The 24,133-nt window shown below is 44.8% G+C and overlaps 1 protein-coding gene across 1 annotated transcript; it reads right to left on the reverse strand.

Moving 5' to 3' along the window:
* Positions 1-1,019: 1,019 nt before the first annotated feature.
* Positions 1,020-19,401, reverse strand: aebp1a (AE binding protein 1a). The gene is made up of 20 exons (XM_061734024.1): positions 18,890-19,401; positions 14,548-14,790; positions 14,420-14,455; positions 13,450-13,509; positions 13,178-13,237; positions 13,024-13,083; positions 11,823-11,900; positions 11,578-11,687; positions 10,453-10,592; positions 8,515-8,599; positions 8,280-8,424; positions 7,108-7,187; positions 6,886-7,009; positions 6,600-6,796; positions 5,674-5,847; positions 5,456-5,581; positions 4,323-4,569; positions 3,916-4,055; positions 1,962-2,061; positions 1,020-1,884 (listed from the first exon to the last, which is right to left on the reverse strand). Exons 1-20 carry the CDS (start codon positions 19,131-19,133, stop codon positions 1,334-1,336), a joined length of 3,000 nt encoding a protein of 999 aa, XP_061590008.1. The 5' UTR covers positions 19,134-19,401; the 3' UTR covers positions 1,020-1,333.
* Between the last annotated feature and the right edge of the window lie 4,732 nt (positions 19,402-24,133).

Below are 24,133 nucleotides of genomic sequence, written 5' to 3' on the forward strand. Positions count from 1 at the left end.
CCGTCCCGCATGTCCTGGGTTTTCCTCGGGACATCATCCTCGTTGGACATGTCCAAAACGCCTCCACAAGGAGGGTTGATGGCTTAAGCCTTAACTGGACTGGATGAGGACAGAGACCTCGCTGACCCACCTGCAGATCTCCTGGTCCATCCTTCCCTCACTGATGGAGGCAGAACCTCAAACCTGACCCTCAGAGGACTTTCTACCCATGATCCTTCAGGCGGAAGCAGAGTTGGTCCAGCGCTCTACATGTGCTTGTGTTGGTACTGAACTGAAAACACTTGCTGCTGAGACGTCACCAGCGTCAGAATCATCGTCAGAAGTAGGGCTGGGGATCGATTCAAATGTCAAGAATCGATTCCGATTCTTAAGATTCAGAATCGATTATCAAGATTTGATTCGATTCCGATATTGATTTGGGTTAGTGTTATTAAAACTGTTTTTTGAGCTGTTGACTGTAGTTATGCAAAATATTACTATTAGTATTATATTGAGATTAAACAGCAAGTATTGGCAGCTAATGATGCTGTAAGGACCAATCAGCTCCCAGAATGCTGATAGAACTGTTTTCAGAAACATCATGTGGCAGAATTATCAAACAGATCCAGGGAGGAAACAGAGACGGATGAAATCGGTTTTATTTTTTCCCACATTCAGTTTTTATTTGTTCCATTTTCGGTCTATTTTGGTTTTTAATTTTTGAGCATTTGGTCTTTAGCATTTTTTGCAAATGTAACCCCAAGACAGTATATAAAGTAATGAAATATAGACAATTTATGCAATTATAAACTTACACCATAATGTTTTCATACCTTTTAAACATATTTAAAGGCAAAAACATGGCACCAGTTATTCTCGTGTCCAACAAAAAATTCCTTTTAGACATATGAATCGATTTTTAGGAATTAATATGAGAATCGATTTAGAATTGGGAAATCGATTTTTTTTCAACACAGACCTAGTCAGAAGGATCAAGGGGCGACAACTTGATGAAGTTCCATAAATGAAAACGCGTGTGGTATTTTACAAAATAACTTTTAATCAAATGCATTCAGCAGTACAATAAATCAGTTTAAAAAGAGGAGCAAGTCACACTGAAGCTGTGAAGGTGGAGAGAGAGAACATCCTCATTGTATCCGGTTTGATCTGGATCGTCCTGCACGCTTGCTGCAGCACGAGCCGATCAAACGCCGGTGGAGTCTCTGCTCAGCAGAGGCTCGCACTCCTGGAGAGTCCTGGGAGTTTCCTAGAGTCACACCCCTCCCTCCGAGAAGCTTCAACTGTTTAGAGTAGGGGGTTAGTGAGGGCTCTGGGTAAAGCTGGTGCTAATCAATCAATCGATCGTGTATTCAAAAGCGTACTCCTGCGTGGGGGCGGAGTTGAACATGAAGCTGTCAAACGGGTTCTCTGTCCAGATGTCCACGGGGAACCAGGAGTCGTACCAGGAGGTCGTGCTCTCGGTCTCAGGTCTGGTGGTGGTTGTGGTCGTGGTGGTTGTAGTGGTCGTTGTCGTAGTAACAGGAGTTGTTCTGAGTCTGGCCTGTATCCTCTGCTGCTGCAGTCTTCGTAACCGCATGAGTCGCAGCCTCCTGAGTCGCTCGGCGTTCTGGGCAACGACTCGCGTGTCCGTCCCGGCGGTGGTGGCGGGGGCCGCCACGGTGGCGGCCGTCGCTTTGGGCACCAGTCGGATCGGCCTGTTCCCGTTGAGCGCCATGATTTGTTTGATGCGGTTCCAGTTGGATCGGGCTAAGGTGAAGCTGCAGGGGGAGGCTCCGGAGTCGTACCCAACCATGCACAGGCGCGTCTGGGACGTGTAGCCGTCGGCTTTGGCCGTCACCCTGTACTCACCGGGGTTCAGCAGCCGCCAGTAGTCTCCTCCTGCAGCTGGAATCACGTGCTGGTTAGAACTTTAACTCGAGACACGCCCCCAGGAGATGAGCTCAACAACTTCCCCATCTTACCAGTGGTGACGTCGTGGCGTATTCCCTCCACAGAGATGGTGGCGTTGGCCAGCGGGCTTCCATCGATGTCTCTCACCAGACCTTTGATCCCTCGGTTCACCTGCACCAGGACGGCGAGCATGCAGAGACAAACACGTCAACATTTGTGTCAGTCCCAGTCCTGCCAGACCACCTGGAACAAGGTCTTACAACTGGTCGAAGCCCACCTCACCAAAACGGTTGATTACATTTTTAAAACCTGAATACCGTATTTTCTGGACTATAAGCCGCACATGTATATAAGACACACCTGTATATAAGCCGCACCTGCTCTATTTTTAAAAAAACAATAAAAAAAAAGATATACAAGCCGCACCTGTATATAAGCCGCATCCGCTCTATTTAAAAAAAAAAGATATGCAAGCCGCAGATATTTATGTTGTTAGATTAGATATTTACTACATGTACAGAACGATTTTGAACTGTAAATGATGTACATGTTTGTACCTAAATAGATCATTTCCTAACAGTGTCTTTTAAGCAACTTGCTGATTAAAACGGGACAGAACCAAGAGAAAATAACCGGTATTTATTTATCTATTTATCTGTTTGAAATCTGCTTCTACCTACTTCTATCTGCTAAAGAAGAAGTAGCGTATTCTTCTTTGCATTTATTTTGTCTTATTTTTTATTCTAATTCCGGTTAGCACTCCCCCTAGCGGTGGAAGAAAAATCCACAGAATAGCCGCACCTTTGTATAAGCCGCATGGTTCAAAACCTATGAAAAAAGTAGCGGCTTATAGTCCAGAAAATATGGTAATTGAATTTGAGAAACGAGGCAGAAGTGAGGACCCCTGTCCTGCTTCCTCAGGACCTGAGGAAGCAGGACGACTTGCTGCCAACCACCAGCTCTTGATGAACTGATGTGCAAACCTCAAGAAAAACAGTTGTTCTTGAATTTGCTTGTGTTAACACAATGCCAGGAGGGACAGACATCAGCAGCTTGTAACTATGGCTTTACTCTTGACCTGGAAGCACCATAAATCCCTCCGACATCTTTGAGTGACTGTGATTTTATTTCTCAGGAAGTTAAGTAACAACCTTTAAGATCTACCACCCACACGTTAATCTGAAGAGGGTTAGGTACAACTCTAAAAAACTCATCACTCGTTTTAAAAGCGCTCTGCTGTTATGGGGGAGTATCACGACACCAGAGGTGTCAAAAGTATTCACATTCATTACTCAGGTAGAAGTATAGATACTAGAGTTTAAAAATACTCCTGTAGAAGTTGAAGTATCAACTCAAGTTTTTTTTTACTCAAGTAAAAGTATAAAAGTACTGATTTCAAAACTACTTAAAGTATAAAAGTGAAAGTAATGTAAGGGGGGAAAAGGCCATTAAGGACAAAAGCCATTGAAAATGAATGCATCTTAGTATAATGCAAATATATTAAAGAACCATATATGTGTACTATTGAGCATTAACGTGTTTCAGAGAGCAGAAGATATGATGACTAGTTGCCTATAAGTATTGTAATGGTGCATAAAGTCAAACTTCAGAGGCATGTTATCATTTATCCTAACCTTTATTGGAATGTACATCCAAGTTTAGTTGCAGGAATCTGAGGGAACGGATGTAAGAACAAAACTGGACAAGAACATCTGAAACAACCACAACCAAATTCACTCTATCCGGATGGAGCAATTTAACTGGATAGTTTTTTTTAAAGGCCGAAATGAGATAGAGTAACAAGGCTGTTTTTAAAATGTAAGGAATAAAAAGTACAGATAATTGCGTGAAAATGTAAGGAGTAAAAGTTAAAAGTCGTAATAATAAAAATAAATACTCCAGTGAAGTATAGATAACCGAAATGTCTACTTAAGTAAGGTAACGAAGTATTTGTACTTGGTTACTTGACACCTCTGCACGACACTGACACTACAGTCAAAGAATAGATTAAAGTGTAGTTCTGACCTGTTCCATGAAGGACAGCAGAGCCTCCCGGTTGTTCTCCCACTCCACAGCAAGCTCGCTTTCATGGGGAAACTTGTCACAGCCCAGGAAGACTGACAGCTCAAAGCAGTTGGTGTGCAGGTAGCTGAAGTCATTCATACCTGAGGAAGAGAGAGAGGTTCCTGACGCCCCTTTGGAGCTCCTATAAGGCTGAGACAGAAACCAGCTGATTGTCTGCAGTATCGTTTTGACCTGTTTTGTAAGTAAAATTTCAGATTGGTTTCTGACCGAGGCCAGTTCATTGCGTGTTGGCTGAACTTTGGTCTTTTCTCAAACCAGAAACAAACCAGGAATTTAAACAGCCAGATCATGTTTGTCAGAATGTCTGTGTCCTCCAGATGTTCTTGAGTCCTCATGTAGTTACTTACTGCCCACCACCGGCTTCCAGCCGGCTCTGTTGACGATGCCCTGCCCTCCAGTGACATCGTCAGCGTGGCAGGCTCCTCGGTAGGTCTCCGTCATGGTCAGGTGGCTGTGGGCGTACGACATGGCCAGCCAGCGGAACATGGTGTCGTCTGGAGTCTCCCTCTGAGCTCCTTCGTTCTGCCGCTGGATTCGGGCCCACGTCTCCTCGTTCATCTCGGCATTAACTCTCCAACGCCGGTTGTCGATTGACTTCAACATGGACAGAGAAGATCACGAGTGAGCTGATGCTGAAGTAACTCTGGAGGAGTCATGATTGGGGGCTGTTCTGCAGGATCTGGACCAGGAACAGGACACCCATCATTAGGGGTGGGCAAAAATATCGATATGGCAATATATCGCAATACTTTTCCAGCCGATTCAATATCGATATTAAAAATTTGAATATCGATTTTTTTTTTTTTAAATTTAATTTTTTTTTTTTTTTATCGGTTTTATTTCACGTTTTATTTCATTTTATAATTTATGGATTTATATCTATACTGACTGATCACTGTGCCTGTCCTTGGTTTAAGTACCAATCTTTCTTGTGTTTATTATCATTTGCCACATAATTAAAGCAACCTCATACTAAATGTAATGTTAATTTCATATGATGTAAATAATATGAAAAACATATACAAATATGTTGTAACTTTAGCTTGTATAGTTATAATAAAACATTGTTTTGACTCAGTTTGTCCCATGAATTGTCACTATAATCTGATGAACGTGCAACTCGGATTTTAAGATCCATCACTATCATCTGATGTACATATATACAACTTGGATTTTAAGATGTGTAATGAATTTTTAAATTTTTCGGTGAACTATGTAGAATATAATAATCGGGATATCGCATAATCGGGATATCGCAATGTGTATCGTATCGTGGCTCAAGTATCGTGATGCGTATCGTATCGTGAGGTCCTTCCCAATACCCACCCCTACCCATCATGAACTCTATCAGACCGTTTAGTCGAGGTCTAGAGTCGAGGTTTTGGAACCTCAATCAACCTAAAAGTTCAAAAACCTCAAAGAAATAAATGTATGTGGTAAAGACGTGGGATGAGAAGCGGGGTGTTTAGGTTGATCTTACGGATGGTGATGGACGCTGCATGTCATAAGGATACGCCACCAGCTTCTCCCCTCCTTGCAGATTGGCTCCCAGCACAAACGGGTGTCGCTCCATCCACAAAATTAAAGCTTTGGTCTCAACTGCGAGCTAGAAATAATAAAAAAAGGTAAAAACAGACTATACACAACTGTAGGTGCTTTTATTGTGAAAGGGTTCCGTGGGGGCAGACACAAACTCACAGAACCATTGAGGAAGTTCTCTGGCAGGGGGAGGTGATGGTTGGGGACTATGCGAGGTACCCAGCCTCGCTCCTCGGCTCCCCACAAGATGCTGTTGAGATCTGGGAAGTTCTGGAAGATGTCGTAACCTTCTTCGGTCCAGTGGCCGAGAGCCCAGTTGCCCATCTCTGACCCCTGCAGGACGGGAGGGAGGTTTGGGTCACGAAATGCACACAATTACTTCAGAGAACCTGCCAAACTGGTCTGACTTGAGCTGGTTTGGAACCATTTGCAAACATGTTGCACGTTTAGTCAGTAGTTTCTAAGTTTTCCATTTACCCCAGTAACTTGTGTATTCTTCACACATGGTGTTACAAAAAGGAAGAAACATTTATTTTGAGTGAAATCACATTAATTTGTTTTAATGTGGTAAATGTTGATTTGGAAATTATGTCTTAAATTTGATGCATACTAAAGATTTAGTAAAATGATGGGAATTTATTGGTAAATCCTGAATATTATAGAGAGGTTTCAGACCCCAGGACAGATCCCTGTGGAACACTCGTTTAAGCTGAGGTGTAACACAAGGGAATATCATCTACCTGGCTCAAATTTTATGATTTTTTTCAATCATAATGGACCACCGGACTTCCTGACAGGGCCCTGGAGACGGCCTAGACTAGACTGGAGATGTTAAAGTTGTGACAGTCTGACATCATCAGTCTTGTGCCGTGTTTTTATGTTTTTGATGTGAAGTCACGTTATAAACTGAACAGAAACAAAACACTCTTACTGTTGGGACTTATTCTTGTTTCATACATCAATCTACTGATTTCTTTAGGTTTATCATAGTTTGCCTCTGAAGCAATCTGGTGTCACAGACATTTAGAAGTTTGCAGTAAGAAAAAACACAATGATCGTTGCGCGAGGTCGCAGGTCCACCTCACCATCTCGTAGGCCAGCTCGTAAGCGTCCGGGTTCAGCGACGGCACCAGGTGGATTCTCACTCCGTCCACCAGGCGGCGCACTCTCGGGTTTTCGTCGTTGTATTCTTTGCACAGGAACTGCATCAGCAGCAGGAGCAGCTCCCGCCCCAGCGCTTCGTTACCATGGATACCAGCTGTGTAACGGAATTCAGGTTCACCTGCGGGTGATATGAGATGTTGGCGCACAAGAAGGTGCTTTTGTGGGGACAGAGGTAAAGAGCATCCTGAAGCTGGTGAGGAGGCGTGCCTGTTTCATGCTCGCCGGGGTTGTCAGAGATCTCCATGGCGTACATCTTCAGGCCCTGTGAGCTTTTACCGATGTTGTAGATCCTGGTGATGTTGGGACACTCCTCGTTTATCGTCTTCATAATCTGTTGAGCAGGAATCAGAGAAGAAACTGAATCTTGCTTTTGTTCAGAGTTGTGTGTGCATCTTCCTAAGTGTGGACATGTGGAGGAGGAAAAGCCACCTGTCTCATCTCTTTGTAGTTGTGGTGTCTGAAGTCCAGGTCGTCAGACGGGACAACTTCGTTCTCACTGGCGTAGCTTTCTGAAACAAGCAGCACTTGTTTAAAAAAAAATACTAATTTAATAATAGTAATACTAATTTCCTCTTGTCAGCTGTTTTTTCAGAAAAATTCAGATGTCAGTGAAATATCACACTTAGAAAGCTGATAAAAAAATACTAATAATGAAATGTAAGTATTTCCTCTTCAAGTCAATAATGTGCATAAATGGCACCTGTTTTATTAATTTTAAGCGTAAATAGAGGCCGATCAGAATGAATCTTGGTAATACACAGATACACCCTCAGACGAGCAGGAACATACAGCTTTTTTTGCTGCACCATTGTGTTTTTAACAAAATGAGGCCGAAGAAATAAGTAATGTGGGCAGTACTATGACCCCCACGATTCAGTAACTGGAAGAGGGATGATCTGAAGTAGTCCTCTCCTGCACGACTTAATCCATTCCTCAGATCATTGTGGATGAACTTTGGCTCCTTTGTATTTGTCTGGGTGTTGAGTTGTCTGATCTGGGGATAAATCTGCAGGGACGTCCACTCAGATTAACACCCGTCCTGAAGGTTTTCTACTTGTGAATAATCATTCTCACGGTAGAGAATTTGAACTCCAGGCCGTCTGGAAATGGTTTCATAACATTTTTCAGATTGGTGGGCAGCAACAGTTATTTCTCTAAGACCAATGCTGATGTCGTTCCCTCCTGGCATTATGTTAACACAGCTGAATGTTCCAGACTAGCAAACTAAAAAAACATCTGCCGACGATCATTATTGATGACAATGATCAGTTCATTGATGACGATGATCAGCAGCACCTGGCTGCAACTTTCCTCTTCAACCTTACAGAGCAGTAAGGGGGTCTGTTGTTTCGCTCACATCTTTCGGGCTTCTTTTATTATTAAATTGATAATGGCATAGTGAAAAAACTCATGTTGCTCATGAAGGGTTTGGTTGTATTCGTCTGGTAGACTCATTGATCAGGTCACTATGGAAGGTTACCATGTTACTGTTGGAGTTGTTGGAGCTCCAGACTGGTCTGTTTATGGGATTATTAATTGGTTTGTTTTGTTTTTTTTAATCTGGTGTCAGAATTAGTTTGTGGTGCTCTGGTGATACTGACTGGGTAGTTGGCAGGCCAGGATCTCCGCTCTCATACAGAGGCTGCCGTTCCAGCTCTGAGGCAGGATGCGGATATACCGCGCCACCACGGGGTAAGAAAACTGACTCATCACCGGCGTGTCCTTATCCACATTCCCATAAAACAACTGCAGGAGAAGACCAGAGCAAGGAAACGCGTCACCATTGTTAAAAAAAACAAACAAAGACCTTCACTGTTTGCTTCGGTTTCTACTCACCCATTCGGCATAGCCGTCGTGCATCACAGTCCAGTCACGACTGTCATTACTGAAGGATATGAAGTAGGACGACACAAAGTCCTCACTGAAACGTAAACACCAGTAATTATTTCCATCGTACTGATAACCAGGGACTGGATCTGGACCTGCGGTTCCTCTACTATCCACCAGGGTCTGGATCCAGACTTGCGGTTCCAGGACTGATAACCAGTGTCTGGATCTGGACCTGCGGTTCCTCTGCCGACACTAAGGTCCAGATCCAGACCTGGGGTTCCTCTGCAGCTTCTGCCAGTTTGGTTTCGTGCAGAAGCCCCAGAAATGAGCTCAAAACTACTCTAAACCTTTGAGGGGACCCCATTTCTGAAGAGAACATCAAAGTTACAGTAGTAGTAGTAGTAGTAGTAGTAGTAATTGGAGAGCTTTCCAGTGCAGCTAAAATGAAACAACTTCAATGTTGTAGTCAGAAGGTTTGCTGGCACCAAAGATGGAGTTTTTGAGCCTCCGTCACGACGGGAGCACCGCCCACCATTGAACAAGGCTGGCAACGCTTTAACCTCAATGTTACGTACAGCCCACGTCCAAGTTAGGATGAGCAAAAACTTTTAAATCAGCAGAGCTCACTCTGAATCCCCAAGTAGCTGCAGACCAGCTGTTCCTGCAGACCAGCTGTTCCTGAAAACCAGCTGTTCCTGAAAACCAGCTGTTCCTGAAAACCAGCTGTTCCTGAAGACCAGCTGTTCCTGAAGACCAGCTGTTCCTGCAGACAGACCGGTTCTGTTCCTTCAGACCGGTTCTGTTCCTTCAGATTAGCTGTTCCTGCAGACCAGCTGTTCCTGCAAACCAGCTGTTCCTGAAAACCAGCTGTTCCTGAAAACCAGCTGTTCCTGAAGACCAGCTGTTCCTGAAGACCAGCTTTTCCTGAAGACCAGCTGTTCCTGCAAACCAGCTGTTCCTGAAAACCAGCTGTTCCTGAAAACCAGCTGTTCCTGCAGACCAGCTGTTCCTGAAGACCAGCTGTTCCTGAAGACCAGCTGTTCCTGAAAACCAGCTGTTGCTGAAGACCAGCTGTTCCTGAAAACCAGCTGTTCCTGAAAACCAGCTGTTCCTGCAGACCAGCTGTTCCTGCAGACAGACCGGTTCTGTTCCTGCAGACTGGATCTGTTCTGTAATAATAACACTTAAGGCTGAATTATGCTTCTGCGTCAAAACGACGCCGCGTCTACGGCGTGTGGTTTTTGTACACGCAGAGGACACGCCGTCACATGCGCCGTCAGTGACGTGCACCTCCCGAAAATTGTAACTACGCGTCGAGGAGACGCCGACCACACGCAGACCGAGAGGGCTGTGATTGGTTCGTTTGAAAGCGAAGCATTTCCGGTTTCCGGTTTGAAGCAGTAGTGAACTTCCAGGGCTTTTTTCTTCGTTTATATGTGATTTTTTTTTGTTTTTGTTTTTTGCACAATAGTTGTCCTTATTTCTTTGATTTACTGTGACCGGAAAAAGTCGGATAAACCATTCAGAAAAAGATCGCTAACTAGTGGCCGCGGGGGGTACTGCACCGCGACCAAACGGAGAGACGGAGAAGTCAGAAGAGTTCAGCACGGCGTCACGGCTGCGGCGTGTGCTCTGCGTTGGTGTGACGCAGAAGCATATTTCAGCCTTAAGTGTTGCAGGTCATTTTTGAGTTTCTCCAACAAATCCAGAGAAGCAGGATAAACGTTTTCCTCTGATATAAATGAACCTGTACAAAAGCTGCGATCCTTTCAGTGGTAAGTGATGAGTCTCACTAAACCTTCATGAGGTCCAGATCATTGAATGAAGCTCTCTCCCCGGAGGGTTTTACTCCCATGAACAGATATTAAACAGCTGTGAGCCTCCGCCGCACCATCAGGCTTCTGGGTAAGTCCAGACAGAGGTTTATGACGATGGAAGACTCACTACTGCTCTGAGTTTCTTCCTTGAGTGATGACGCCAGAGAACTCCACTTCTCGCATGGCATCCACCTCAAACCAGTGGTCTCTCTCTTCAGGCTCTGCACACCAGCCGCCACCGTACGGATCCTCCTCGTTTTCGGAGGCCTGCACACATTTTACATCCCATAACTAGAGGAGTAGTGTCCGTATGTAATAATTTACAGACGTTTGTGCCTCATCTTTTTATTCTTTTATAAATAAAAAAAAAAAAATCATGTTTTAATTGTTATCTATTCATGTTTTTCTTTTTTTGGGGGGGGGCTATAAAACCGTGAAAATCATCGGTTACAGTGGGACTAAGTATTAAGCAAATAAAACCTCAGACAAGCACAAAGTTAATGTATGACTTTTTTCACCATGACGTTATTTTACAAAAACGAAGCCAAAACTACAAATGTGGTCAATACCAAGTTCCACCGCCACTCATTATTCAGCAGCAGTAACGCAACGAAGGGGTTTCCTGTATGACGGGTTCAGGTCTGGACTTTGACCAGGTCATTCTGTAATGTCTGGGATCATTTCCTGTCATATGACTCAGTTTCGGCCAGTCTTCACAGTCAGACAGATGTCCTCACATGTGTCTCTAGAAGACTCTACAGAGGCGATCATGGTCCAAACAGGGACTGACAGGTGTCCAGGTCCAGACCAGCATCCCTCCACTACAGTGCTTGAAAGTGGTTTTAAATCCATTTCCAGACTAATGAGCACCAACAGTTGAAGACCATCCCTGATATCGTTCCCTCTTGGCCTTCTGTTAACACACACCTGAATGATCCAGACCAGCAAACTGACAAAAACATCTGACTTTCTCGAGGTCTGATCAGTTTATCAATAACAATGATTGGCAGCTCCTAACTGTGACTGACCCTCTTAAATCTTCTGGACTCAGTAACATGCTTCTTAGGGTTGCCAACAATAATTAGTTTTTTTCTTTTTTTGTTAACTGAATGGCGTCATGATAAATGTGTTCTTCGTCTGAGGTTTTATTCCTCACATAGACCCACCGCGATCAGGAGAGTACAGAGAAGGTGAGACGGGCGCTTGTGGCTACGAGTTTTGTGTCCTCAGTGCTGAATGTGGCATGTTGGACCTGCATGTTGAGGCGTCCCCTCTGAGCCGAGAAGCCTGGATTAGACTGGGAGGACGCCAGCAGGTGGTCGTCTTCCACCCGGTGAGACTCCAGGCCGAGAGGAGGACAGTCTGACGGAGTGGAAAAACAAAACACGCAAACAGGATGGTTGGCCAAATGTGAATCACTCTAAAAAGCACACTTTCACAGCTGCAGGTAATAAACAAGTCCAATAAAAACCGCTCAGGGACGAGTAATTATCCTACTTTTGGGTTTAGGAGGCACCGGGGTCTTCCTCAGTCTCTCCTCTTCCTCCTCCTCCCACTTCTTCTTCAGCCGCTCAGCTTTCAGACAGGAACCAGAGAACATCTGTCAGGTCTGAGCCATCCCAGTGTCCACCTCCACACAAATGCTTACAAACTTCCACTCGTGCAACACGAAATGAAATCGGACATGAAAATCCTTTTAAAAATAAGCTTTTATCTCCGTTCCTCTGTAGTTTTTATTTTTTCACATTAAAACACAAATGGAAAGAAAATGAACGTGAAAGGAAGTTTATTTTCTGTGATTCATAGTTCTGAAGTCCAGTAATACACACACACACACACACACACACACACACACACACACACACACACACACACACACACACACACACACACACACACACACACACACACACACACAAAAACACAAACACAAACACACATTTGCACATGCACACACCTACACACTAGTACACATACACTCCTGCACACACAAACACACATGCACACATACACACCTACACACACATGTACACATACACACATACACGCATACACACCTGCACACACATGCACACGTACACACTTGCACACACATGCACACATACACACATACACGCATACACACCTGCACACACATGCACACATACACACTTGCACACACATGCACACATACACACTTGCACACACATGCACACATACACACTTGCACACACACGCACACATACACACAGGTAATGGGGCGGGACTTTGATAAGCGTCAGCTTCTCCCGTACCCTTTTCGTCATGTGCTGAGTATGCAATGTATAATGTTCTGGAGATGAAATGTGTCTATATAAACATGCCGAAATAAACGAAAATAATAAAATAATACACACCTGCACACACACGCACACATACACACCTGCACACACACGCACACATACACACTTGCACACACATGCACACATACACACATGCACACATACACACTTGCACACACGCACACATACACACATGCACACATGCACACACACGCACACATACACACTTGCACACACATGCACAAATGCACCGCTGAGAGAATAAGTACTAAGTACTTCATAAAAGTATGAAGTTGTTAAATGTTAAACGGCCAACACAAGGAAGGTTTTCTGGGTGTTGGTTTCAGTAGAAACTGCTCGGCGTGTCTCGGTGACATGCGGAAGTGTAAGTTGGAAACCTTTCTCCGCCTTTTCCTTGCGAGCTCTCTCCTCCTCCTCCTGCTGCTTCTTGGCCGCCACTGTGGTCAGAGAATCAGAAACGGTCAGTAACTGCTGCGTTCGCTGTGGCTCGGAGATGTCTGTTGAGCTGCCGCGGACGTGAGGCACACGTACGGTCCGTGTAGTCGTACTCCTCGTACCAGGGACCAGAGTAGCTGACTGGGGTGGTCTCCTCTGAAACAGAAGCACATCTAAACTGATCAGCCAATCGACAACAGAGACACAGAGACACCTTGTGTCTGCTTTTACATCATGAATTTGAATACAGATCTTTTGTCTTGTTTTATCAGGAGTTCACTGCTGACCAGGCAGAAAGGTGATTTCTGACCCTCCAAATTCATCATTAGTAAAGTTTAAAGGTGGAACGCTGGAGTAAGGAGGAGTACCTGGTATGTACATGATGACCTCCGGGGTTGTGACTTCAGGGAATCCGCCGCGACGCTTATCTGTGAGGAAGAATGTTTCAGAGGAAAATCCCACGGTTGTAACTGCGGCGTTAGGCTACATCATCACAGGGACGGTGTGTAAAATGTAAATAAAAGCAGAATACAGTGATGTTCAAATGTCATAAACTCGGTTTATTCACAATAGAAAACATCAAATGTTTGAACTGACGAAACGTATCATTTTGAATTTGAGGGCTACAACAAGGGCAACGTTTACGTCTGTAGCTTCTCCTCAACAGTCCAACATCTGGAACTGAGGAGACCGGCTGATAGAGGTTGAGGACAGGAACGTTGTTCCAATCTGGTCTGAGGCAGGATCGGAGCAGGACACAGCTTTGTCTTGCTGAAAGATGCAAGACCTTCCCTGAAGAAGACGTTGTCTGGACGGGGTCAGATGTTGCTCTAAAACCTGGATAAACCTTTCAGCTGGTGGTTCCATGAGGCTAATGCAGCTCCAGACCATTGGAGATGCAGGAGGCTGAACCAAGTCTGATAACGGATGCAGCACACAAGAACCGTTCCCACTTTGGGACTCCACCTCTCCAAGATGATCCTCTCGTGTCCTGTCACCCACCTGTCATAGACCTGTCGGGGGCCCGTCGGGGACCTGTCACAACAAACCTGTCACGGACCCGTCATGAAATGATCAAATGTCTCACCTTAAACATCTGATTTGTTTTTGTCATCTATTGTGAATAAAAGTTTAGGAGGTTTGAGAATCGCTGCATTCTGATTTTATGCTTACTTTTGTTTTGGAACATCGATGATAGAATAAAAGTATCTATTCATTAAAAACAACAAACTGCTCTCAGAATTTAGTTTTTGGGTTTGAGGTGGATGGGTTATGCTTGTCTCACGGTTTTTTGGGAAGTCACCAGTGAAACCGGTTCAGAGTCCTCTGTGGTCTTACCCAGGCCCGGCTCCACAGGCTCCTCCGGTTGAAAAACTGTGAAGAGGAAGAATAAAGGGTTAAACCCACCGCCCTCTGGACGTCAAATGAAAGGTGACAATGAAACCCTGAATGTGAGAGATGCTCACTCGTGTCCAGACCCAGCTCCAGCAGCAGTCTCTTCTCCTCCTCCTCCTGAGAGACACCCGCGGCGGTGGTGGTGGTGGTGGTTCTCTTCGGTGCTTTGGTGGGTTTTGTTGCTTTTGGCTTCTTTGTGGGCTTGGGCGGTTTTGGTTTTTTGGTTGGTTTGGGGGGTTTGGGTTTTTTGGTGGGCTTGGGCGCCTTCTGCTTCTTTGCCTTGGCTTCCTTCTCTGCTGCTTTCTTCGCTTTGGCTTCAGACAGACGGACAGACGGACAGACGGACAAACGGACAGACGTCAGTTAATTGAAAGCAGGAGGAAGGAGGAGGAAGCTGCAGGGATGTTTTACTGCAGCAAGACACACATTTTCTCTGCTTGTTGGATGTTTTTACAGCTGCAGATAAAAAACAAAAACTGAAGATTCATCTGATCAAAGAAAACTCAAACTGGATGAACAATAGGGGTGTAACGATACACTAATCTCACGATACGGTACAATACACGATATTGAGGTCACGATAACGATACGATACGATATTATAGCAGTATTTTTTTAACAACCTTGAATGAGGAACATATGACTGGAAAAAATGGTCTTTTATTTGAAAGACACAAAATACAAAACAATACTGTGTGTTTGTCCTATTGTTACAGTTTGTAATGCTTTATAACTGTTTAAGTTTTAAAGAGAAAGCCAGGCCAACCATTTTCCACAAACTGAACTAAAAGTAAATGTCAGGTTTGCATTATGCATCTTCAGTTTCATACAAGTACAAATATTTTGCCACAAACTGAATAGTTTCTCTCATGTATGATTTGACTTTTTTCTTTTTTCGGATGCGCGTTACTAGTCAACACAATAGATTAATATTAATATTCCAATATCGCAATACACTTTTTCACCTCCACGACACGTATTGTGACGTTTTTGTATCACGAAATTTTGTGGCACGATATATTGTTACACCCCTAATGAACAACAACTGAATTTTTCACCATCCAATTATTTATGTAACACAAATAATGACACATAAAGACATATCCTTGGGCAAGACTAAGTACCCCCTTATGGGTTCCAAAACATCTGAGACGAGAAGTTTCAGCCAGATTCTGATCACCATCATTGATGAACCTCCGGAAAGGCCTATGCTTATTATTCTGGGACATTCAGGTGTCTGTTAACACAATGCCAACAGTGAAGAATATCAGTAATAGTCTTAGAGAAGCAACTGCAGTGCACATTAATCTGGAAAGAGTTAAAAAAAAATACCATTTCAACAGAGTTTAGACTTCAAGATTCTAAAAGGAGAAAGAATATTCACAAGTGGAAAACATTCAAAGACATGAACCCTGGAGTGAGTCTCCAGACCTCACTGAGCATGTTAGATGTTAAAGTCCATGACACCACAACCAGAAGAAGTCTGGACCAGGACGGTTGGTCTGGCAGAGTTCCAGGAAAACACCTCTTCTGTCTCAAAAAACATGAAAGCAAGACTGAGGTCCACAAACTTGCATCTGAACAAACCAGCAGACTTCTGGAACAAGGTAAACTAAAAAACTACACCAACAATCCAGCCAGGTTCTCCTGGTCATCAGTGATGAACTGACTCATTAGCACAAAGGCTTCCTGACCTCACTGAGACGTTCGATGTTCAAGTCCAAAACGGCAGAATCAGAAGAAGACTGGACCAGGACAGTTGGTCTGGAGGGGTTTCAAGAGAAAAGCTCTTCTATCTAACAAGAACCTGGAAGCAGGGCCGAGGTCCACTAACCTACATCTGGACAAACCAGCAGACTTCTGGGTTAATGTCTTCTGGGACATGTTTGGTCTTCATGTCTAGAACCATGTTTGGAGGAAACCAGCAGAACCTCCTCAGACTGACTGTCAAACACGGTGGTGGAGGGATGATGCACGGCTTCAAGTGGAATTAGTCGTCTCTCCTTGAACATGTGATTAAAACCTGTGACACGTCAATGTGGGTGACCTCCGGACCACCAGACGGATCTGAAGTCCTGCGGAGGTGTTCAGGTCCACCCTCTCAAGAGTCTGATGACAAGCTGCTTCTAAGGTTCAAAGTAAGAAAGCAGGAAGTTTGACCGCAGAGATCATCAGAAGGCGTTGGTGCAGTGTCTTTGATCTGGCTTCAGACTCCAACGCCGCCACTGAGTGCTCGTTTTCCCACAAGCTCCAGTGGTACTCAAACACACCACAGCTGGACCATTACCCCTGGCTCACCTGCCCCTGCTGTTTCTGGAGGTCAGTTCCAGCCTCAGACTTATTCAGTAAAGATCTGTTGAGTCAGTTCTGTTACGAGACGTGACATTCATACATGTGCTGCAGGTGTGACGTGACGTCATCATGTCATGGATAGGGTTGCCACCTTTCAGAAATAGAAATAAGGGACGCCCTGATTTCAGCAGCGCAGGAGCCAAAAAAAGCCCCAAAACTTCTAAACTGAATAAAAATGTGTTTATTTTATATGAAAAAACAAAATGCTTTGATTTAAAGTTTAAAGTGCTTTAATAGCATTGAACTTGCATGACTGTAGAGACAGACAACCATACTAGCAACTGAAATAGCCTCCTATTCTATGTATGTCCACATCAGCCAAGGTGTAGAATATAGCTACAGGTGAAGAATATGGTGTAAAAGTTAATTTATTTCAATAATTCAACTAGAATATGGTGTAAAAGTTAATTTATTTCAATAATTCAACTAGAATATGGTGTAAAAGTTAATTTATTTCAATAATTCAACTAGAATATGGTGTAAAAGTTCATTTATTTCAATAATTCAACTAGAATATGGTGTAAAAGTTAATTTATTTCAATAATTCAACTAGAATATGGTGTAAAAGTTCATTTATTTCAATAATTCAACTAGAATATGGTGTAAAAGTTAACTTATTTCAATAATTCAACTAGAATATGGTGTAAAAGTTAACTTATGTCAATAATTCAACTAGAATATGGTGTAAAAGTTAATTTATTTCAATAATTCAACTAGAATATGGTGTAAGGGTTCATTTATTTCAATAATTCAACTAGAATATGGTGTAAAAGTTAACTTATGTCAATAATTCAACTAGAATATGGTGTAAAAGTTAACTTATGTCAATAATTCAACTATAATATGGTGTAAAAGTTAATGAAAATACGGTACAAATCGTGTCCCGTATTAGTTCAATACGGGACGCAACATTTTTTTCTCAAATAAAGGACAATTCCGTAATTTACGGGACGGGTGGCAACCCTAGTCATGGACTTGAACATCTAGTACGCTCAGCGAGGCCTGATGGCTCTGAGATGCATCTGTTGGGTTTTTCTGTATATACATGGTATGACCGTGGGGGAGTTTTTGGCTCGGCTGTGGCGCAGCGGTTCTGGGGACTGCAGCAGCTGCTAATCTCCACTAATGACCACCTCACCTTTAAAACAGCGGCAGCCGGAGATGGAGGAGGATGGCCTGCTCAGAAAAACTACGACAAACCCCTGTCTCCTTTTCTGAGCCGGTCTGGACCCGGACTAGCTGGCTTACAGCCACCTTGGTGTAAATGTGTACATTTATCAAAAGTCTTTCTAACTATAGAATGTTAAACTTCAAACAGTTTGGAACTGGTTTTATAACTTTTAGAAGATTGATGTGTGGCAACAGTTGCTTCTCCAAGACCATTGCTGATGTCTTTCCCTCTTTGCATTGTGTTAACAGGACACTGTCAAAACAGCTTTGTTTACAGGTCTGCACACCTGCTGATGATCAGTTCATCAGTGAAGATTATCGGCTGCACCTGGACGTAACTTGCCCTCTTACATCCTCTGTGAGCAGTAACGTGGTACTTGGTACTGCCCACATGGGTTCTGTTTGGTTCGTATGTTCTTCTTAGATTGTGTCCCTGCTTACTCAGGGTCACTACAATCAGATAACTCAACCTAGGACCAGGATCAAGGAGGATAAGTCTACGCCTGCGGTGACGGTACGTGCATTCCTAGCAGCGCACGTTTGCAGCAGAGAACTGACTGCCAAAGAAAAGTTGGACCACCCGCTGAACGTGAGCTGTCCTCTCCGAACCAGATATTTCCATCAAGAACCCCCCCCAGAGCTCCTCTGAGCTCCTCTGAGCTCCTCTGAGCTCTTTTGAGCTCCACCGAGCTCCTCTGCTCCTCTGTTTAGTCCCTGCAGGGGGCTGGCAGAGTGCTCGTATCCGAAGCGTTTCCTGCCTCAGAGAGAGATTGCAGCCTCTCCTGCCTGCGTCATCTCTGTCCGGCTGCAACTTGGAGCTCAGATATCAGAGACCTGAAAACATCCACAAAACTTTTGTTCAGACTCAGGTGTTTGCTGGCTCCCACGTACCTGCTTCAATTTCCTCCGGTGTCTTCTTCTTCGGCTTTGGTGCCACCTTTGCTGCTAACTCTCCATCGTGCGGCACCTCGACCTCCTTGCCATCCCCTCGTCTCCTGCGGGCCAGCGGTCCTAGGGCCCCTCTGACCTGAGCTGGGTCCGTGGAGACCTCCTTCTCCTCCGTGGTGTCCTGAGCACAGACCAGGGCGCCGCAGAGGGCCACCAAAGCCCAGAAGACCAGAACCTCCGTCCTCATCCCTCCAGTCAGAACAAGACCAGGACCAGACGGACTCTTTGACGCTAGCTGTGCAAGCCACCGAACATGTGAGCTGCAGATGCAACGATGCAGATGTTTCTGATTTCACAAGTCTTCAGATGAGGACTGGAACGTGATGCGCGTCTGCGATGAGTCAGCTCGGAAAGAAGAAGAAGATGGTGAGCAGGAGGTTTTAGAAGCGGAGCCGACTGGAGTGCAGGAACACCCCCTCCCGTTTTCCTCTGCCTCTCCAAAACTCCCAGTCACATCTCTCCCTCATGGCCCTTCACCCCCTTTTTCCCCTCACCCATCTGTGAGCAGGAGGAGGAGCATCGGCCTCCTGCATTCCTGCGAGGGAGGGAGAGGAACAGAGGTTCAGGAGGGGGATTTTCCATTTGTTCACAGACCAACACTCAAGTCACATTCAAAACAGTCCTGAAATGAATAAACTTGGAGAGAAACCAAGAGAAACAGGCCGAGGCTCCACTTTTACTGAGAGGACCGACGACGCCTGCTGACAGAAACATGAACGGATGAGAACCTGGCCTTGTAAAAAACCATGTCAGAACAAAGCCAGAACCACGAGTGATGTGGTTCCTGGGCCGTTTCCAAGAGCTGCGACACGAAGCAGAGTCGGTTCTCAAAGCAGCTCCGTCGCCCATAAGCCGAGCTTGGAAACGCCAGAACATCCAACAAAGACCTGTGCACACGTAGTCAAGAGATCACTTATTCAACAATAAAGAAGCCGAACACATAAAAGATCACATAGGCAATATCAAGTACCCCTGTTCTGGTTCCATAAGACCATCATTACTGATGGACTGACAAACCTTGCCATGTTTTGGTAGTTTGCTGCTCTGCAGAATTCTGGTGTGTGATAATACAATACCAAATGGAAAGACATCAGCAGGGGTCTCAGAGTGTACATCAGTCTGGGAAGGAATATAAACGTGAACGTAGGACCAACATTGGCTGAGAATATTCCTGATCCTGTGACATCTGAAGAATACACTGACAATATTATAGAAAGAAATCCATGTTCAATGTTTCTTACAGCAGTAGAGGAGAGTGAAATTATAGATATTGTTGATAACTGTAGTAATAAAATGTCCACTGACTGTAATGATATAGATATGAAACTAGTAAAGAAGATAATCAGAGGGATTTCTAAACCACTAACATACATTTGCAATTTATCATTTCAAACCGGTACATTTCCTGATGGCATGAAAATAGCTAAAGTGATACCAATATTTAAAGCTGGGGACAGACACAACTTCACGAATTATAGACCTGTTTCTTTACTTCCTCAAGTCTCCAAAATTTTAGAAAAACTTTTCAACAATAGATTAGATGCATTCATTGAAAAACACTGTCTACTCAGTGACAGTCAATACGGATTTAGAGCAAACAGATCAACAGCTATGGCCTTGATGGATTCTATTGAGGAAATAACGAATTCTATAGATGCATATAATTATGTAGCTGGGGTATTTATAGATCTTAAAAAAGCATTCGATACTATTAATCATGATATATTATTTAATAAATTAGAACGATATGGGATTAGAGGAATAGTGTTAAATTGGGTGCAAAGCTATTTAAGTGATAGGAAACAATTTGTGAAGTTGGGTGAGTCTGTGTCTACATGCTTGAGCATTGCTTGTGGGGTCCCACAGGGGTCAGTACTGGGTCCGAAATTGTTTATTTTGTATATAAATGATATGTGTGATGTATCTAATATCTTCAAAATGGTTGAAGTGGCAAAAACAGTGAAAGATGGTTTGTCCATTAACCCCTCTTCTTTCCTTTGTCTGAAATGTTTGCCACATGGAACACAGGTACCGACTTCTAACTGACTCGCAGCATTTCAGCAATAAACCAATGATGACGTATCCATTCCTTGCGGTGTAACAATGATTTATTTTACAAAAACAAATTTTAACACTGGGCTTTATCCCAAAATAATGAATTTGCTGAGCTGAGCATGGCTGAGGTCAATAATGGTGTCCGCCTGGCACCTGCTTCCTCCACCAAGCCCAAGGACAACCCCTATATGGGAGTCAGTGCACCGCACCAGGTCACCTGCAGAGGGCGTACACTGACAAAAGGGATTAGACACTCAAAAAATACAGGGTGAAAGGAAAACTTAATTATGGCTCTAACAATGGTAGTTTTTGCAGATGACACAAATATATTTTGTTCTGGAAAAAACTTACAGGAGCTATTGGACAAGGTCACATCTGAATTATATAAGTTAAAAAGGTGGTTTGATAAAAATAAATTGTCGTTAAATCTGGCTAAAACTAAACTAATGTTATTTAGTAATTATAAGATAGATAATCAGGTAAAAATACAGTTAGATGGTGTTGAAATCTAGAGAGTTTCAGAAAACAAATTTCTTGGGGTAATAATTGATGATAAAATTAGCTGGAAATCTCATATAAAATATACACATAATAAATTATCTAGAAGTGTCTCAGTTTTAAATAAAGCTAAGCACTTATTAAATTATAACTCACTACGCATGCTATACTGTTCCCTGGTTTTGCCATACTTGAACTACTGTACAGAGGTCTGGGGAAATACTTATAAATCATCACTGAATGTATTAACTATACTCCAAAAACGAGCTATAAGATTAATACATAATTCTGGATATAGAGATCATACTAATAGATTATTTTCAAATTCATATCTTTTAAAATTTAAAGATATTATTGAATATAAAACTGCCTTGATAATGTATAAAGCAAGACACAATCAACTCCCTAGGAATATTCAGGGGATGTTCTCTGATAGAGAAGGGGGGTATAATTTAAGGGGGGAATTAAATCTAAAAACCAGAGTGGCTCGGACAACACTTAAAACCTTCTCTATTTCAGTATGCGGAGTCAAGCTATGGAACAGTATAGATGTAGAACTCAAGCAATGCTCAAGTATGAACCAGTTCAAAAAAAGATATAAAGAATGCATTATTATGAGATATGGACAGGAAGAGTTACATTAAAAAAATAGCGTGTTAGATAGTTGAATTTGTATGATGTATGTATGTTGACCAGTATATGATATATGCCAAAGGAAGGCTCTATTTAAATGTATAATATATAAAGTATAATGTATTGCTCCAACGGGCTTTGTGTGCCCGAGTGATCCTAGGAGCTATGTTGTCGGGGGCACTTTCGCCCCTGGTAGGGACTCCCATGGCAAACAGGTCCTGGGTGACGGGCCAGACTAAGAGCGGTTCACAAAGCCTTCCATGGATAAAGTCAAATCAAGGACCGTTACGTCGCCCGGATCGGCGTCACCGGGGCCCCGCCCTGGAGCCAGGCCTGGGGTCGGGGCTCGTAGGCGAGCGCCTGGTGGCCGGGTCTTTGCCCGTGGGACCCGGCCGGGCTCAGCCCGAAACGGCGACGCGGGTCCGCCTTCCAGTAGGCCCACCACCCGCAGGAAGGACCATGGCAGGCCGGTGCATTGTGGGCTGGGTAGCAGTCGTGGCGGGGTGCCTCGACGACCCAATCCCTGGACATCAACCCTCACAGTGGGGACATGGAATGTCACCTCGCTGGGGGGGAAGGAGCCGGAGCTTGTGCGTGAGGTTGAGAGATACCGGCTAGAGATAGTCGGGCTCACCTCCACACATAGCTTGGGCTCTGGAACCCAGCTCCTTGAAAGGGGCTGGACCCTCCACTACTCTGGAGTTGCCCAGGGTGAGAGGCGGCGGGCTGGTGTGGGCTTGGTTATAGCCCCCCAGCTCAGCCGCCATGTGTTGGAGTTCACCCCGGTGAACGAGAGGGTCGCTTCCCTGCGCCTTCGGGTCGGGGATAGGTCTCTCACTGTTGTTTGTGCCTACGGGCCGAACAGCAGTGGGGAGTACCCGGCCTTCTTGGAGTCCCTGGGAGGAGTACTTGATAGTGCTCCAACTGGGGACTCCATTGTTCTACTGGGGGACTTCAACGCTCACGTGGGCAATGACAGTGATACCTGGAGAGGCGTGATTGGGAGGAACGGCCTCCCCGATCTGAACCCGAGTGGTGTTTTGTTGTTGGACTTCTGTGCGAGTCACAGCTTGTCCATCACGAACACCATGTTCAGGCATAAGGGTGTCCATCAGTGCACGTGGCACCAGGACACCCTAGGCCGGAGGTCAATGATCGACTTTGTTGTCGTTTCATCTGACCTTCGGCCGCATGTCTTGGACACTCGGGTGAAGAGAGGGGCTGAGCTGTCAACTGATCACCACCTGGTGGTGAGTTGGATGCACTGGCGGAGGAGGAGGTTGGACAGACCGGGCAGACCCAAACGGATTGTGAGGGTCTGTTGGGAACGTCTGGCTGAGCCCTCTGTCAGGGACATCTTCAACTCCCACCTCCGGGAGAGCTTCTCTCGGATCCCGGGGGAGGCGGGGGACATCGAGTCCGAGTGGACCATGTTCTCTGCCTCCATTGTCAACGCGGCGGCTCGAAGCTGCGGACGCAAGGTCTCCGGTGCCTGTCGTGGCGGCAATCCTAGAACCCGGTGGTGGACACCGGAAGTACAGGATGCCGTCAGACTGAAGAAGGAGTCCTACCGGGCTATGTTGGCCGGTGGGACTCCTGACGCAGTAGATAGGTACCGGCAGGCCAAGCGGGCCGCGGCTCGGGCAGTCTTGGAGGCAAAAACTCGGGTCTGGGAGGAGTTCGGGGAGGCCATGGAGGAGGACTTTCGGTCGGCCTCGAGGAAATTCTGGAGGACCGTTCGGCGCCTCAGAAGGGGGAAGCAGTACTCTGCCGGCACCATTTATGGTGCTGGTGGGGAGCTGTTGACCTCGACTGGGGACATTGTCGGACGGTGGAAGGAATACTTTGAGGATCTCCTTAACCCGACTGACATGCCTTCCACTGAGGAAGCAGAGGGTTGGGGCTCGGAGGCGTGCTCGTCCATCACCCAAGCCGAGGTCACCGAGGTGGTTCGTAAGCTCCTCGGTGGCCGGGCACCGGGGGTGGATGAGATTCGCCCTG

The sequence above is a fragment of the Cololabis saira genome, chromosome 11, assembly GCF_033807715.1.
Source record: "Cololabis saira isolate AMF1-May2022 chromosome 11, fColSai1.1, whole genome shotgun sequence".
NCBI classification, from domain to species: Eukaryota; Metazoa; Chordata; class Actinopteri; order Beloniformes; family Belonidae; genus Cololabis; species Cololabis saira.